Consider the following 19,048-nt stretch of genomic DNA (forward strand, 5'->3'; position numbering starts at 1 on the left):
GGAGAAGGATGTCATGCTGGGTAAGGTGGAGGGTCAGAGAAAAAGAGGAAGACCCCCAATGAGATGGATCAGCCAGGTGGCATCATTAATGGTGTCAAGTGTGGCAGCGGTAGTGAGGTTGGTCCAGGATTGGACATTGTTTCGTTCTGCTGTGCATGGGGTCGCTATAAGTCGGTTCTGACTTGATGGCACCTGACAACAATAACATATAAGGTTTCCAAGTTACAGCTGGTGGATTTGAACTGCCGACCTCAGGCTAGCAGTCCAGTGCTTATCTTACAAGATAGGCTTTTGTTCTTGAACATGTCACAGTAGCCTTTATTATAAGGGTTCCTCCACTACCGGTGGAAAGAAAAAAGTTCCCTATAGAAGGAATACCATTTTAAAATTACTTAAGATATTATTTACTTATCCTGTATTTACTCATTTATGAGTAATGCATCTTCATTTCTCTTTTCAGTCATTTCTCATAACTGTACATAAGATGAATTTTAGTAATAGTGGTTGTCCTGACTAATAATAACTTGTAAAAGTTTAAATGATATAGACATGCTACCTAAACATATCCTTCCATCTTCTTTTGATGCTTTCCACATCATTCAATATTTTGTCCAAAGAATCCTTCAGTTTTGCAAGTGAAGTCTTGAATTTTTTCCTCAGTTCTTTCAGCTTGAGAAATGCTGAGTGTGTTCTTCCCTTTTCGTTTTTAATTCCAGATCTTTGTACATTTAATTATATTTGACTTTGTCTTCTCGTACTGCCCTTTAATTTTTTCTGCTCAGCTCTTTTACTTCATCATTTCTTCCAGTTGTTCTAGCTTCTCTACACTCAAAAGCAAGTTTTAGAGTCTCTTTTGCCATCTACTTTTGTCTTTTCTTTCTTTTCTGTCTTTTTACTAACCTTTAGCTTTCTTCATGTAAAATGTTCTTGATATTATCCCACAACTTCTGGTCTTCTGTCATTAGTGTCTAATGTATCAAATCTATCCTTACGGTGGTTTCTAAATTCAGGTGGGATATACTCAGGGTCATATTTTGACTCTTGTGGAGTTGTTTTAATCCTCTACAGCTTTAGCCAGAATTTTCACAAGAGCCATGGATGATCTGTTCCACAGTTGGCTCCTGGCTTTGTTTTGGCTGATGGTATTGAGCTTCTCCATCATTTCCTCCTACAGATGTAGTAGTCGACTTGATTCTTGTGTATTTCAACTGGTGAGAACCATGTGTATAGTCACTCTTTATGGTGTTGAAAAAAGATATTTGCAATGAATAAGTCATTGGTTTTGTATAATTCTATCATGCGATCTCCAGCATCATTTCTATCACCAAGGTCATGTTTTCCAACTACTGATCCTTCCTCTATGTTTGTAACTTTTCATCCCAATCACCAATAATTATCAATACATCTTGATTGCATATTTTATCACTTTCAGAATTAAGAAGTGGTTGGTACATAAACTTCAATAGTAGTGATATTTACTGGTCTTCCTTATAGGAGTATGGATATTATCCTATCACAGACAGCAGTATACTTCAAGAAAAATCTTGAAATGTGATGCCATTCCTCTTCAATTTGTCATTCCTATAATCATAGCTATGGTAGCGTAGTGGTTAAGAATCAGGCTGCTAACCTTAAGGTCAGCAGTTGGAAACTACCAGCCATTCCGCGGAAGAAAGATGAGGCTTTCTGCTCCCATAAAGATTTATAGCCTCAGACACCCTGTGCAGGGTCACTATGAGTTGGAATCAACTCCATGGTACTTAACAACAACAGCATCATTATAGTAAGCCATGTGATTGTCAGATTTCAAGTGGCCAATACCAGTCCATTTTAGCTCATTAATGCCGAGGATATCAATGTTTATGCATTCCATTTCACTTTTGACAACTTACAATTTTCCTTGTTTCATACTTTGTACATTCCATTTTCCAATTATTAATGGATGTTTGTAGCTATTTCTCCTCATTTGGAATTGAGCCCCATTTCACAAATGAAAATCCTGAAAACTTTACTCCATATCATCATGGTCAACTCTACAACTCAACTTTGAGGAGACAGCTCTTCCCCAGTTGTATTTTGAGTGCCTTCCAATCTTATCTTTCAGTACTATACCTGACGGTATTCTGGTGCTATTTATCTTGTTTCAATATTGAATATTCTAGTGCTATCTGACAGTGTTTCACTGATATTATTAGTAAGGTTTTCAGTGGCTAAACATTCAGAAGTAGTCCACCTCTTCTTTTCCCAAGTCTGTCTTAATTTGGAAGCACAATTGAAATCTGTCCACTCAAGGGTGACCAGCTACATCCAAAATACCAGTGACATAGCTGCCAGCATCACAGCAACACACTGCCACCACAATGCGACAAACTGACAGAGGAATGGTGGAATTATTTAATACTTTCCTATATTATACATTTGTGAAAAACTCAAGCTCAAAGAGTTTTAAAATATAAGTATATTTTAAGTAAAAATATTTTGTAAGTAATTACCTTGCATTTCACAGCACCCAAAGTAATAGCGTGACACAGCCATGTTGCCAACTACTTCCCATTTATTTTCATCAGGATCAAATCGTTCAATGGTGTTCCCTATCTCAGCTCCAACCCATCCACCTGTAACCAAACAGGAAATGTTTATTTCAGGAATAAAATAACTTTATTTCTAAAAGAGAACTTATAAAACATGTAATCAACTACCTCATATGAACTGGCGTCACATGAACCAGAAAGGCTATTTGTCTAAGATCATGTGATAAGTTAGACTTTGATCATAAGTACAATTCAGGTCTTTTAACAACCTGTCTAATGTTTGCTAAAATCTAAAAAAAATTTCAATATATTACATGGGGAATATGGTATTTTAGAAACTACCTTTCAATGGACTCAAGCGTGGCAACAGTGGTGAGGTTGGCCCAGGATCAGGTAGTGTTTTGTTCTGCTGTTCATTAGGTCGGTACTGACTCAATGGCACCTAACAATAACATATTCATATTCAGAATGGTTACCTTAAGGCCAACTCTAAGCTTTGTCAAAGTGTTTTTGTTGTTGTTATTGTTGTTAAGTGCCGTTGAGTTGGTACAGACTCGTAGCGACCCTCTATAAGGTTTCTGAGGAGTGGCTGATGAGTTTGAACCACTGATCTTGCAGTTCCAACTGACCTTGCTGTCCAATGTTTTATCTCACAGTGCCACACCAGGACTCCTATTGTTGTTGTTGTTGTTGTTGTTGTTGTTGTTGTTAAGTGCCTTGGAGTCAGTTCCGACTCATAGCAACCATGTATAGCAAGGAGTGGCTGGTGAGTTTGAACTGCCAACTTTATGGTTCAAATGGACTTCGCAGTCTAGTACTTACCATGTACTAGCACCATACCATGACTAGCACCATACCATGACTCCTATGCTGTCTATTTATTGTGATTTCAGAGACTCCAAAAGAGGCCTTCATTCTCAAAATAGTATTTCCTTAACACACTAATTCTTGAAATGGAAAATGTTATTTCCTACAATTAGAGGTATAACTTCAATGTACAAATACTGATGGGAGTGTTAAAACACAATGGATTAAATTAAATTAAATTAAAACACAATATGAATTTAATTGATCTTTTTCACAAAAGGTTTGATAAGAGTAAGACATTATGTTCCATACAGTGAGCTGAAGAAGGAATGACAAGTCAAATATAGGGGAGGCTGAGGGCTAAGTCAACTTAAAATTTTCCCTCATAAAACCCTGATTGTAATATTTGTTACACAGATAATCAGAGAGGGTTAATCATTTGCTCAAGATCATTCACTATATCTATAACAGCGAAAATAATACAGTACAGATATCCTTTTGGTAATTTTTTAATATGTGCTTTCTTTTTTTTAACTGTTTTATTGTTAATTATGTGATAGTTTACATGGGAGAACATTAGCTTTACATTCATCCTATCGTATATCGTTTCATTGCCATTATTACAATCCCCTCCATGCATCATCAACCAGCCAAAGGGTATACCCTGCAAGACTGCCTCTCGGTCGTCAGCACACAGCCCCTGTCCCTCTCTGTGTCTAAAGTCCCCAGCCACTCCATCTCCCCACATCATCATCTCTGCCTCCATCTCTGGCATCACCGCTTCTCTGGGTAGGGTCCCTTTCTCCCTTGATGGTCTCAGGGACCTCCGCTCCTAGACTGCAGTCAATCACTCCCCTCCTTTTGCCACAAAACATCTACCTTTACATTTCCAACCCTCACAATCAGTCCTGATAACAATTATTCACTATTGTATCACAAGAGACCTATCCCCATCTCCTTTCATCAGCCCTCCCCAGACAGATTGGACACTACTCAGTGGAGATTTTACCTTCCTCCGTGTCCTCTGGATCTAGTCTCACTCTTGAAAGCTTGTAAGCCAGTCACTTCTTGACTTTGTAGCCCCCCCATTTTGGGTAGCCAGTGTCCAAGTCGCCCACCCCTGTCTACTCTGTGTATGGTAGGTTGTGTTCTTTAAAAAATGTATCCATCTCTTTTACGTTTTCAAACATGTAGGTGTAAAACTTTTCATAGTATTCTGTTATTATCCTATTGATTTCCTTTGGTTCCATTGTGACATCACCCATGTGGTTTCTAATGCGTCTTATTTGTGTTTTCTCTGTCTTTTCTTTTGTTGGGTTTGCCAATGGTCTGCCAATTTTGTTAATCCTTTCAAAGAACTAGCTTTTTATCCTGCTGATACTTTCTATAGTTTTTCTGTTTTATATATGCTTCTTATATTAGGCATAATTAGGTCTCTTTTCAGAGTAATAGAAAGTTATATACTTAATGAAATTATGAGGCTTTACTAGCCAGTGAAGTGCTTCACTGACATCTCATCTTGACTGATCATGACACATCTTCTAAAAACACCATAATTGACAATATTCACCTTTAAGAATACACATTTAGAGAGCTGAAAAGATACAAGGTTCTTATGAGAAGGGCAGAGCATCTCTAAAGAAATCAGAACATAATAAGTACTCTTGTTATGGCAAGTACTATTGAGTTGGTTCTGACTCATAGCAACTCTGTACAGGATTTCCAAGCCTATAAATCTTTATAGGAGCAGAAAGCCTTACTTTTTTCCTGTGAAACAGCTGGTGGGTTTGAACTCCCGATCATGTGGTTAGCAGATCAGGGCTTATCCTACAACACCACCAGCCACCCCTTAAGTATCAGATATGCTTAAATTGAACAGCATAATTACCCAAAGCATAGATAGCCCCATAACACACACATACTCCCAAGCCACAGCGGGGGTGATTCATTGACGCTACTGTTGTCCACTGTTTAGTAACTGGATCATAGCATTCAGTGCAGTCAAAAATCATTGAATCCTTTTCACCTGAATTAAAGAAAAGAGATACAAATGAGGTTATTAATGCTAATAGATTTGTTAACTAGTATGTTATTGCTATCTAGTAGGTTCTGACTCATAGCAGCCCTGTACAGGGTTTCTGAGGAATGGCTGGAGAGTTTCAACAGCCAACCTTGTGGTTCAAATCAAGCATGGGATTCAAACCAAACTTGCAGTCCAGTGCTTATCCTACAGCGTCACACCAGAACTCTAGAACCACAATATAGTATTTAGTAGCATTCCCTGTTGTCTTTTTATAAGATAATTAAAATTCCTCAGGTGGAAGACATTCTAAATTCATAGCACAGTCACTTATTAAAAGCACTTATAAGGCAAAGTGTGGTTCTGTAGGATAAGTACTGGACTGCTAACTGCAAATTCTGCAGTTCAAATCTACCAGCCACTACTCAGAAATCATACATAGGTCGCTGGCTGCTAGGAGTCAGAATCTTCTTAATAGCACTTAACAACAATTAGAGCTGAGAGTGAAGCATCCAGCTGATATGAAGTGAGGGGAGATGCACTAGACCGTCCAAACTTGCAGATGGTACCTATTTGACCTAGCCTTGATGGCTTCATAATCAGAACTTGACTAAAGGAAGATAAAAAACAATTTTTTAAATTAAGGCAATGAGTATAAATTGCTATAATTTGATGAACTTGACCTATACTTATGGATATAGTAGCTCAAAATACCAACTGAGAGGGAAGGAATCTTCACATCAAGTATCAATCCTATCACCTCTGCATACAGGGTGGATAGGGATGGGCAACTCAGACATTGGCTACCTAAAGTGGAGGGCCTATAAAGGTATGAAGTGACTGGCTTACAAGTTTTCAAGAGGAAGTTTAGTTTAAGAGTGGGAGGGAGAAGGTAGAGTCCCCACTGAATATTTTTTATCTTGTCTAGATGAGTCTGATCAAAAGAGATGGGGATAAGATTCTTATGATTCAATAGTGCGTAATTGTTATAACTAATCACAACTGTCACACTGTAAAGGTAGAAGTTCTGTAACAAAAACGGGGGAGTAGTTAATCTTACAATCCAGAAAAAGAGGACCCTAGGACTATCAAGGGAGAGGAGCACAAGCAGAATGCTTGACACCAGAGATGGAGGATGAGATGAGGACATGGAGAGAGGGAACAGCTGAGGACTCGGACTCATGGAAAGAGAGGGACTGGGTACTGGCGGCCAGGAGGCAGGCTTGCAGAATGAGCTCTTTGGTTGTTTAAATTATTATATATTCCTGAGTGTTTTTGTGTACATACTTCCCCCACCCCCACCCCCACACACACCCCCAAAAAAAAACTGGGAATGGAAGCAAATACTGTTGAATGATGTTGCATAGAGGAGATTGTAAACATTGCAATGAAACGATACTGTAAAACCAATGTTTTCCCATGTAAACTATCACTCAGTTCAAAATAAAAACTTAAAAGCACACACAAACAAAAAGTACCCTTTCTATATCTAGGAGTAAATCCAACTAAAGATTGTGCAAGACCTCTATGGATAAAACTTATATATTTTAAAATTAAACAATATCTAAATAAATGAAGACATGTATCATGTTCATAGATTAGAAAGGTCAATATCATAAAGACGATAACTATCCACAAACTAACTACGTGTTTTTTTGTAATATTAATCAAAATACCATCTTTCAATGGATTTGATAAATTGATTCTGGAAGTTACATAGAAATATACAGGGGCTAGAACACCCAAACACTCTCAGTAAAGAATAATACAGAGAAAGAAACTGCTCTATCAGCTATGAAGACATATAATCCAGCTGCATTAATTAGAATAGGGATACAAAGAGAACACTGGAACAAAAGAAATTCTGTGTACAGATCTATAGATATATGAAGACTTGGTATATGACCGAGTTGGCACTATAGAGCAGTAGGGAAACTGTCTATTATGCTGGGATAATTGGTTATACACATATACGTGGAGGGAAAATGAAAGTGGTTCTCTATTTTGTTAATGTTGTTAGCTGCTGTTGTCAGCCCTAACTCATGACAAACTCATGCACGACAAGAAATGCTGCCCAGTCCTGTACAATCTCCATGATCAATTTCATATCAGACCATTGTGATCCATAGGGTTTTCAATAGCTGAATTTTAGAAGTAGATCAGCAGACCTTGCATCCTAAGCCATCTTAGTCTGGAAGCTACACTGAAACCTATTTAGCATTATAGCCTCACGCATGCCTCCACTGACAGGAGGTAGGTGCACAGTAAGGTGCACTGGCCAGGAATCTAACCTAGGTCTCTCTCATGGAAGATAAATATTTTATCATTGAATCATCAATACTATCCTATTTCATACTATCTCTAAAAACTCAATTTCAGGTGGATTACACAGAAGTATAAATGGGAAAATTATAAAATTTTATAAAATAATGCAGGTATATATCCTTATGACTTTGGGGTAGGAAGATGTCTTAAGACAAAAGAAATACTAACCATAAAGGGGGTAAAACAATACATTTGACTATATTAAAAGATCAAACAGAAAAATAGAAGATATTTATAGTGCAAATAACTTCATGAAAGACTAGAATCTTGACTGTATATAGCAAAAAAATCCTGGTGTAGCACAGTGGGTTAATGTGCTGAACTGCAAAGTTGGTTTGAGTGGCAAGGTCGGTGGTTGAAGCTCACCAGCTGTTCCTTGGAAACCCTATAAAGGGTCACTGTGGGTCAGAACTGACTCAATGGCACTTAGCAACAACCATGCAAAAGAGTTAAAAGACCAGGTCTCAGATGGCCTATCCTTAGAAAAGATTGTTTGCAAGATTGACCCTTGTTTGGTCTGGAAACTTGGCTGGTAAACAGTTCCCTATAGTGACATAAAAATGTACTTAAGAGTTAAGATTGACTCATTGTAAACAAAAATACAAGACACCAAAACATTTGAGACACAACAAAAGCAATGTTTAGAGAACAGTTTATAGCAATAAATGAACACATCCAAAAAGAAGAACTGAAAATAAACACATTAACACAACATGTCCAACAATTAGAAAAAGATTAGCAGAGCAATTGTACAGTCACTAGATAAAAAAAATAAAAATTAGAGCAGAAATAAAAATGAATTAGAAAACATAAAAACAATAGAAAGAATCAACAAGATAAGAGGTTGGTTCTTTGAAAGGATTAAGAAATCTTAAAAACCATTGGCAAATGTAACAAAAGAAAAGGAGAAGATGCAGATACCACACATAAAAAATAATACGGATGACATCACAACAGAAGCAATGGAACTAAAAAGAGTAAGAATAGAACTATACTCCATTAAACACCAAAGACCGAAGACCAGAAGAGTTGTGGGATGACATCAAGAACATCATACATGAAGAAAGCAAAAAGTCATTAAGAAGACAAGAAAGAAGGAAAAGATTTGTAACCATTACGCTACCAGAGCTCCTTAGAGAGATACAAATCAAAACATTATCTCACACCAGCACTGATAGCAAAGTTCAAAAAAACAGAAAACAAATACAGCAAGGGTGTGAAAAGACTGGGACCCTCCTGCATTGCTGGTGGAACTGTAAAATGATTCACCCATTCTGGAAAACAGTATGGCACTTGCTAAAAATATTGGAAATAGAAATACCGTATGACCCAGCAATCCTTCTACTTGGTATATATCCACAAGAAATAAGAGCCAGGACACGAGTAGATATAAATACATAGATGTTCACTGCAGCACAGTAGCAAAAAGATGGAGATAGCCTAAATACCCATCAATGGAAGAGTGGATAAACAAACTTTGATACCTATACACAATGGAATACTATGCAGTGGTGAAAAATAATGATGAATCTGCAAAACATTTCATAACATGGATTAACCTGGAGGACATTACACAGAGTTAAAAAAGACAATCACAAAAGGACAAATATTGCCTGAGTGAGACCCCTCTTGTAAAAACTCAAGAAAAGGTTTTCATACTAAAAGAAACATTCTATGATGGTTTCTCCCGCAGAACAGCTGGTAGTTTCAAACTGCTGACCTTAAGGTTCCAAGGATAGACACATGTTAACTTGGGTGACAACAAGAGGGTAATATACATGAAGAGGAATGTTGGCAGAAGGAATGATGAAGACAGGTGAAGACACAAGGAAGTAAAGGGCTAGAGGTAAATAGTGATATGTACATAACCTTGGAACAACAGAGTTCTGTGTGTAGATACACGGACAGAGATACATATTGAATGGGTATGGGAGAAAGAGTGGGATATACATATATAGCCTACAAATGTATCAGAGGATATTTGTCCGTGGGTAACCACAGGGAGGAAATGGGACAATTGTTGTTGCATGGAGATTGCAATCATTGAGATGAAACAAAGTGTATGATTTGTTGGATGTAAAACTGATGATCCTGTCTGTATGCCTTCACTCAATTCACAACAAAAAGCTTTAAAAAAAAAAAAGAGTAACTATTTGTGCCTAAACCATTTGTACCATATAGATTATACTGAACACTTAGTTTCCTTTTGAAAGTGTGGAATTTTGGTAAGTGCTAGAAAGATGTCTAGGAGTCCTGGTGTGGCACTTCAGGAGAATGGGCTGGACCGCAAAGTCAGTTTGAACTGCAAGGTCAAAGTCACTCCTCGGAAACCCTGTACAGTGTCACATGGGATGGAACCTATTTGATGGCACATAACAACAACAACAATACGACCTATTACCCATAAAAACAATGGACTGTAATGAGTCTACTGAGCCTCTAGTGAACTTTGCTGGAAGATCACAAATCCCACATGTCACAATTAAGCTTGTCCAGTGTGACTCCACTGGGACAGGACTCTTGGAAGTTTTCAATTGGCTTCCTCCATACTTCATGAATCCTGTGAGCCCTACTAGCAAATCACCTAACTGGGGGGAGGGGGAATGGTTTAAACTTTTTTATTGTAAATTGGGTGAAGATTTACAGAGCAGGTTATCAGTTTTCTATTCAACAATTCATATAGTTTGTTTCATCTCATTGATTGCATTCCCCTCAATGTAACATTACTAATCCTACTTCCTCTCTGTTTCTTTCTGTTCTTCCTTTTTTCCTAGCCCTTCTCTTCTCCTTGGGATATGCTACTCTTTTGATCTCAAATAGTTGATTATTCTAAAGTGTGTACCTCACTAGTGTTTTTGGTCACCTTGTAAATCTATTTATTGTTTAACTGAAAAGTGATCCATGAAGAGTGAGTTAATTTCCAGGGCCAAAATCTTAGGGTTCCAAAACCAGTCTCTATCCATTTTTAGGATCTTAAATTTTGTTCCTCATTTTTCTCCCACTCTATCTAGAACCTTCTAATATACTAGCAGTATTCTTGGGAACTCTCAACATATCTATAAATCAATAATACATTATAATAATAATAATAGAAATAATACAATAATAGAAAATTAACATTATAAATTAACATAATCAATAACAGTTACATTGACTGAGTATAAAATACATGCCAGATTTTGAAAAAATATTTTTGTGGTTTACAAAATCACAACTACCTGGGTATTACCAATCAGCAAATACTACAAAACTAAATACTAAAATACTACATGATTTCACTGTCAAGTGCAAGGAAAGTCCTGAGAAGATAACCATTTGCCAAGATGAATATTGGAGTCCTGGTGTGGCACTGTAGGATAAGCACTGGACTGCTGACCTCAAGGTTGGCAATTTAAACCTACCAGCCACTCCTTAGAAACCCTATATGGAGTCGCTATGAGTTACAACTAACTCAATGGAACTTCACAGCAACAACAAGACGAATACAGAAAATAAAATATCTTTATTATTACCTCCAATAGCGTAGACCATTCCTCCCAGGACTGCTACTCCCAGGCCACATCGAGCCTGGTGAAGCGAAGACACAGTGGTCCAGTACTGGCTAAAGGTGTCAAAACGTTCTACACAGCTAAGGGCTCTGCTATCACTCCAGCGACCCCCCTGCAATCGAGTATATCCACCTAAAGAAAGAAAGAAAAGAAAATCCCTTACTATAATATCTGATAAAAATACTTCATAGTAAGAAATAAATGCTTTAGAGCTGCTATATATATATATATATATATATATATATATACATGACACTGAACAAATGAAATTTTTAGAATTTGTTTATCTTTATTTTTCACTAGAATAAAAACTTTTAACTTTTAAAACAGTGTTTCTTTAGTCAGCTATTAGATAAAAGCTGAATAACCTAAGAACCCAGACAGAATAATAAATGTTAGATAAGTAGTTGTTTATTTTATATATGTTAACCATAACATGTTATAAACACAATTATAAATCTATAGTCTGTACTATAGAAATTAAATATACATATTTGACACATTTGCATATTTGAAATGTATAGTAATAACAAAATATTTAAAAGGCTTTGATCTTGAATATAAAGATAATTTCTATTACTTTTTAAAAGCCTCTTACCTACTGCATATAGGTACTTTCTTGCTTTCTTCCGAGGCCGAACCTTGGATGTCTGCAGGAAACTACAAAACTTGTTCTCTTTGGAAGATTTGCATACCTCACAGTATTCTTTCAGAAGTGTTTGCAGTGCAACACGAAGATTAAAATCTGATACTCCTAAGCAGTGTTTAAAAGAAAATTTTAAACAGACTTCAAATAACATTTAAAAGACAATATAAAGTTAAAAGACAATATAAAAGTAAGAAACATTGACAATCAAGAAATAAAAACTCATCATAAAACAATGATTTATGTGTTTCCTAAAGTACTAAATATTATTTTTCTTATTGCTACTGAAGAATATACTTTTCTTAAGTCTATCAAAAACTGTTCTTATTAACTGTGATGGAAAAATTTGGAAATGGATAGTGGAATTGGATTGTACAATTACATGATGAATGTAATTAGTGTAATTGTACATTTTAAAAACGTTGAAATGGTAAATGTTTTCAAATACATATATATATATATATATATATATATATATATATATATATACACTCACCACAGATTTTTAAAAACATGTCTCACAATATTCAAGATGAAAACACATATGATGATTTCCAAAAAAAGATGGCAAAGTGGTACAGGGTCACAATTAGCTAACAAAGTGGGAAAAAATAGAGGAAAGAAAAACAAAACCAAAAATTCAATAGTTACAACCTAAAACCACTGTATTATTGTAGAATAAGTGAACCTAACCGAGCTAGGCACAAGGTCAGCAGTTCAAAACCATCAGCTGCTCTTAGAAACTCAATGCAGGGTCACTATGAGTTAGAATCGACTCTATGGCACACACCACCAACAATAAAAACAGGATACATAATTATGTCATAAGCTTTAAAAAATGATAGACAAAGCAAGAAACAAAAGATTCTGGTGGGATGAAGGCAATCTCCTAAAAAAGCCTTGAGTGTGATTAGCTAAATTGTACTCTGGTCAAGGTTACCTAGCTGAGGAACTGAACTGGGGAATGAAAATCAACTGGTTTCTACTTGCCAAGCTATCAGACCTGTCCACTGCCAGGGGGAAGTGAGGACTATTTTCTAATTTGCACAAAGGTGTCAGCAAGGGGCTATCTCCTAAACTTTTCGCCTAAGCTCAGAAGCAATATTAACAAGCCCAACTAACAAAATCTTGACAATCCTCACTAATAGCTAGCAATTTGGAGAAGCAGAATGAGAAAGTGAGAAGTAGCACTGAGAAGTCCAAAGTCATTAAAAGAAAAAGTCCTTACTAGGACTTTAGTGGCTATGGATGAGGGGCAATGGTCATTATTCGAACCAAGTTCCCTCACAGAAGGTGAGAATTCTATGAACCAGTAATGCTTAATAGAATTGTGTTTGTCTGGGATATAAGGACTGAGGCATGGTTTGAATGGGTAAAAGGGGAGAAGTAATGTTAAGATGCTAGGCTGTCTTTTGAATCTTGGTTTCCCTTACCTACTATTGTAAAATACACACTTGAAGGGGAGAGAAAGGAATAGCCAGAAACATCACCATAGAAAGCTTGTAAGTCTATCTTCTGCCTTTAACTGACTGGAATACCTAAACTGGGGCTAGAACTTGCCCAGTGAAGGAGGCTTCCTGCGGAGCCTTTGCATTACATAAGACCACAAGTGGAAACCTGAACCCCATCCAGAATCTTCTGAGATGGGAAATGTCTACTCTAAAGGACAAGCAGACCAGCCTGAAGTGGCTAGAAGAACAGAGGATGCTTCTTGAAAGAAAGACCAGCAGCCAACCAGTAGATTGACAACTATAAGAACAAACAAGTCAATCCCCCAGGAGCCATCAAGATGAGTGGTCAGGTCCCCTCAGAGCAAATCTCCTGCCAAGAACTCAAGGGTAATACACAAGCAGGCATGTAGGCTTGCTGCTGACCACATTGGTCACCAATAAGGGGAAGTGGGGGAAAAACAGCAATGAAGTTGTGAGCTGGGTCTGACCACATTCAATAGACTCCTGTTAACCTGGATTGAGACCTGGTTAACCATCAGTATAACGAGACCTGGGGACTCCTGGGCCCAGGGACAGGGACATGGCTACAGAAGACCAGAGCGGAGTGTGAAGCATCCAGCTGATATGAAGTGAGAGAAGATGTACAAGAACACCCATACTTGCAGATAGTACACTTTACCTGGCTTCAATGGCTGGATGATCAGAACTCGACTAGAGGAAGAAAGAAGAGGAAAAAAAGAGTAATCTGCTACAATTTGATGAACCTGACCTATGCTTGTTGATGCCATAGATCAAAGGAGGGAACAAATCTTTACAGCAAAGATCATCCCCACCCCCTTGGTACATAGGGTCAACAGGGATGGGCAACTTAGACACTGGCTACCCAAAATGGGGGGCTATAAAGTCAAGAAGTGATTGGTTTATAAGCTTTCAATAGGGAACCTAGTTTCATAGGGTGCAGAGAAAGGTAGAATCTCCACTGAGTGGTTTCCAACCTGTCTGGACTGGGCTGATGAAAGGAGATGGGGATAAGACTCTTGTGGTTCAATAGTGAATGATTGCTATCAGGACTGACAGTGAGTGTTGGAAATGTAAAGGTAGATGTTTTGTAACAAAAGGAGGGGAGTGGCTGATTTTGCAGTCTGGGAGCAGAGATCCTTGGAACCAAAAAGGGAGAAAAGCGAAGTGCGGGATCCTATCCAGAGAAGAAGTGACACCAGAAATGGAGGCAGAGACAATGATGTGGAGAGATGGAGCAGCTGGGGACTTTAGACTCAGGGAGGGAGAGGGGCTATATGCTGGTCAAGATGTATTGATAATTACTTGTAACTGGAATGGGAACATCTGAAACAAAGAGAAAGGAGCAGCAGTTGGAAAATACAGCTGCTCTGGTGATAGAAACAATGCTGGAGATCACATGATAGAATTTTGCAAGACCAATGATTTATTCATTGCAAATACCTTTTTTAAACAATGTAAGTGGCAACTATACACCTGGACCTCACCAAATGGGATACACAGAATCAAACTGACCACATCTGTAGGAAGAGATGATGGAGACACTCAGTGACATCAGCCAAAACAAGGCCAGTTGATGATTGTGGAACAAACCCATCAATTATTCATATGTAAGTTCAGGCTGCAGCTGACGAAAACAAAAAGTCCATAAGAGCCAAAGTATGACCTTGAGTATCCCATCTGAATTTAAAGACCATCTCAAAAACAGATTTGATGCATTAGACACTAATGACTAAAGACCAGAAGAATTATGGGATGACATCAAGAATATCATTCATGAAGAAAGTGCAAGGTCATTAAAAAGACAGGAAAGAGAGAAAAGACCAAAACGAATGTCAGAAGAGACTGAAACTTACTTTTGAACACAGAGAAATGATGAAGTAAAAGAGGTGAACAGAAAGTTTTTAAGGGGAACTCAAGAAGACAAAGTAAAGAATTATAATGCAGTGTGCAAAAACTTGAGTTAGAAAGCCAAAAAGGAAGCACTGAAAGAACTGAAGAAAAAAAATTCAAGTTCTATATGGCATTGTAGGATAAGCACTGGACCACAAGGCCGGTTTGAACCGCAAGGTCAGCAATTCAAACTCACCAGCTGCTCCTCTGAAACCCTATACAGGGTTGCTATGCGTTGGAACTGACTCAACAGCACTTAACAACAACAACAACGGGCAAAATATTGAAGGATGTAGGAAGCATCACAAGAAGATGCAAGAAATATACAGAGTCATAATACTAAAAATAATTGATTGATGTTCAGTCATTTCAAGAGGTAGCACATAATCAAGAACCAGCGATATTAAAGCAATAATTCCAAGCTTCACTGAAGACACTGATGAAAAGGCTCCTGAAATTGACAGAATACAAATTGAAATGTTTCAACAAACTGATGCAGCACTAGAGGTCCTTATTTATCTATGCCAAGAAATTTGGAAGACAGTTACTTGACCAACCCAATGGGAAAGACCCATATTTGTGTTCATTCCAAAGAAAGGTGACCCAATAGAATGCAGAAATCAAGCAATATCACTAATATCATATGCAAGTAAAATTTTGCTGAAGATTATTCAAATATGGTTAGAGCAGTACATTGATAGGGAGCTGCCAGAAATTCAACTTGGCTTCAGAAGAGGGAGTAGAATGAAGGATATCACTGCTGATATCAGATGGATCTTGGAGGAAAGTAGAAAAGTACAGAAAGTTGTTTACTTGTGCTATATTGACTATATGCAAAAGCATTCATTTGTATGAACCATAACAATCTATGGGTAACACTGTGAAGAATGGATATTCCAGAACCCTTAATTGTGCTCATGAGGAAGCTGTATATAGACCAAGAGGCAGTCATTTGAATAGAACAAGGGGATACTGAATGGTTTAAAATCAGGAAAGCTGGGTGCCATGGTTATCCTTTCACCATACTTATTCAATCTGTATGCTGAACAAATAATTGGATAAACTGGATTATATGAAGAAAAATGTAGCATCAACATTGGAGGAAGACAACCTGTGATATACAGATGACACAACTTTCCTTGCTGGAAAAGAGGACTTTAAGTACATACTGATAAAGATCAAAGACTACAGCCTTCAATATGGATTGCACCTCAATGCAAAGAAAACAAAACCCTCACAATTGGCCCAATAAATAACATCATGGTAAACAGAGAAAAGTTATCAAATATTTCATTTTGCTTGAATCCACAATCAATACTTGTGGATGCAGCAACCAAGAAATCAAACAATGTTTTACATTAGGCAAATTTGCTGCAAAAGACCTCTTTTAAGTGTTCAAGAATAATAATAATCTGATACAATTTAATGAACTTGACATGCACCTATAGAAGCAATAGCTCAAAAGAGTGAACAAATCTTCACAGAGAGGACCATTCCCACCTCCTCCGCACACAGAGAGGACAGATTGACAACTTGGACATTGGCTACCCAGAATAGGGGCTACAGAGGCAAGAAGTGATTGGCTTACAAGCTTTCAAGAGGGAACCTAGATCCAGAGGATGTGGAGCAAGGTAGAATCTCCACTGAGTAGTATCCATTCTGCCTAGTCAGGGCTGATGAAAGGAAATGAGGATAGGTCTCCTAAGATACAATAGCGAATAATTGTTATCAGGACTGATTGTAAAGGCTGGAAATGTAAAGGTGGACGTTTTCGGGCACAGGGAGAGGAATGATTAACCTTGCAGTCTAGAAGCGGAGGTCCCTGGGGCCATCAAAGGAAAAGAGCAGAGAATGGAACCCTACCCAGAGAAGCAGTGATGCCAGGGATGGAGGCAGAGACGATGACATGGGGAGATGGAGCAGCTGGAAGCTTTGGATCTGGAGACAGACAGGGACGGTGTGCGTACAACAGCGGGGCAGGCTTGCAGGGTTTACCCTTTGGTTGATCAATGATGTATGTAAGGGATTGTAACCATGGCAAGGAAACGATATACGATGGGATCAATGTGAAGTTGATGTCCTCCCATGTAAACTATCACATAATTCACAATAAAGCATTAAAAAAAAAAAAAGTGATAGGGCACATAGGTGAGTGAATGCAAAACAACAACAATAAAAAAATAAAATGTTCAAGAACAAAAATGTCACTTTAAGGACGGAAGTGCACCTAACCCAAACTCTGATATTTTCAGTCGATTCATAAGCATTTGAAAGTTGGAAAATAAGAGAAATAGATGCATTCGAATTATATTGTTGGAAAAGAATATTGAAAGTACCATGAGTTTTTAGAAAACAAACAAATCTGTTTTGAAGGAAGTACACCCAGATTGCTTCTTAGAAGCAACGACAGTGAGGCTTCATCTCTCATACTGTGGACATGTTGTTAGGAGGGACCAGTCCCTATTGAAGGACATCATTCTTGGAAAAGTAGAGGGTCAACAATAAAGAAGACCCACAGCAAGATGGGTTACAGTGGGTTGAAACATAACAACTGTGGGGATGGCGCAGAACCAGGCAGTATTTCATACTGTTGTACACAGGATCAACAACACCTAACAATAATACCATCACCATACACTACATAGCCAAATACTTTATGGAATTCGTTTCCTGGATTTGGGAGCTTAGGGCCATAGTCTTAGGGGGAGCCAAATCAGTCAACTGACATAATATAGCTTGTAAAGATGATATTCTACATCCTAATTTGATGAGCAGCATGTAGAACCTTAAAAACTTGTGAGTGACCACCTAAGTGTCAACTATTGGGCTCTACAGATTTGAAGCAAAAGAGAAAGTAGGAAACCAAAGACTAAAAGAAGAAATTAGTCTACAGGACTAATAATCTATACTACCAATGGCCTCACCTACTTTGAGACCATAAAAATCAGATGGAACCTGGCTACCACTACCAGGATGGTTCCACAAAGACCTGGAGAAAATGTAGAACAAAACTCAAATTTCTAAGAAAGGCAAAATTTATTAGACCAGTAGAGACTAAAGGAAATCTTGAAGCTATCACCCTAGGTAATTCTATAAACTTGGAATTCAAATTACTCCCAGTGATCATCTCTAAGCCAGAGTGGGTCTTAAAATAAATACTAACACATGTAAATTCGATGCTCCTGTAAACTCTCACCTAAATGAGACCTTACAATCAACATTTACCCTAGACCAAAAATGAAAAGGTGATGGGAAACAAGGAAGCTAGATTCAAGGAGAGAGAACCAGAATAGAAAGAATGAGGATGCTGACACATTGTGAAAGTGTAACCAATGTCACTAAATAATATGTACGGTAGTGGTGGTGGTTGTGTGCCACCAAATTGGTTTCAACTCATAGCAACATCTTTCTCCCATGAGTGACTGGGATATTCGAACTGCTGACATTGCAGTTAGCAGTCCAGCTCATAATCCACTATACTACACTACTAGGGTTCCTTGAATAATAATAATATTGTTGTTAAGTGCCATTGAGTCAGTTCTGACTCATAGAGACCCTGTATAGGGTTTCCAAGGCTTTAAATCATAGTAGGAGCAGAAAGCTTCATCTTTCTCCAGCGAATAATATGTATAGAAATTGTTAACTGAGAACCAAATGTACTATGTAAATTTTATCAAAAATCACATTTTATATATAAGGTTTCTGAGGCTTAAAATCTTAGCAGAAACAGAAAGTCTCATCTTTCTCCAGTGAATAATATGTATGTTGTTGTTAAATGCCGTTGAGTCAATTTTAACCCATAGCGCCCT

At 37.7% G+C, this 19,048-nt stretch overlaps 1 protein-coding gene across 1 annotated transcript in view; it reads right to left on the minus strand.

The window, feature by feature from the left end:
* Nucleotides 1-19,048, minus strand: part of IPP (intracisternal A particle-promoted polypeptide) — a 50,609-nt gene that overhangs the window by 17,946 nt on the left and 13,615 nt on the right. Inside the window, exons 4-7 of the mRNA XM_006839708.1 lie at nt 11,830-11,985; nt 11,196-11,363; nt 5,227-5,364; nt 2,493-2,615 (exon numbers count right to left, since the gene is read on the minus strand). Coding sequence (XP_006839771.1) covers nt 2,493-2,615; nt 5,227-5,364; nt 11,196-11,363; nt 11,830-11,985 — 585 coding nt within the window. The remainder of the gene's footprint in view (nt 1-2,492; nt 2,616-5,226; nt 5,365-11,195; nt 11,364-11,829; nt 11,986-19,048) is intronic.

Source organism: Chrysochloris asiatica, unplaced genomic scaffold, assembly GCF_000296735.1.
Source record: "Chrysochloris asiatica unplaced genomic scaffold, ChrAsi1.0 scaffold00026, whole genome shotgun sequence".
NCBI lineage: Eukaryota > Metazoa > Chordata > Mammalia > Afrosoricida > Chrysochloridae > Chrysochloris > Chrysochloris asiatica.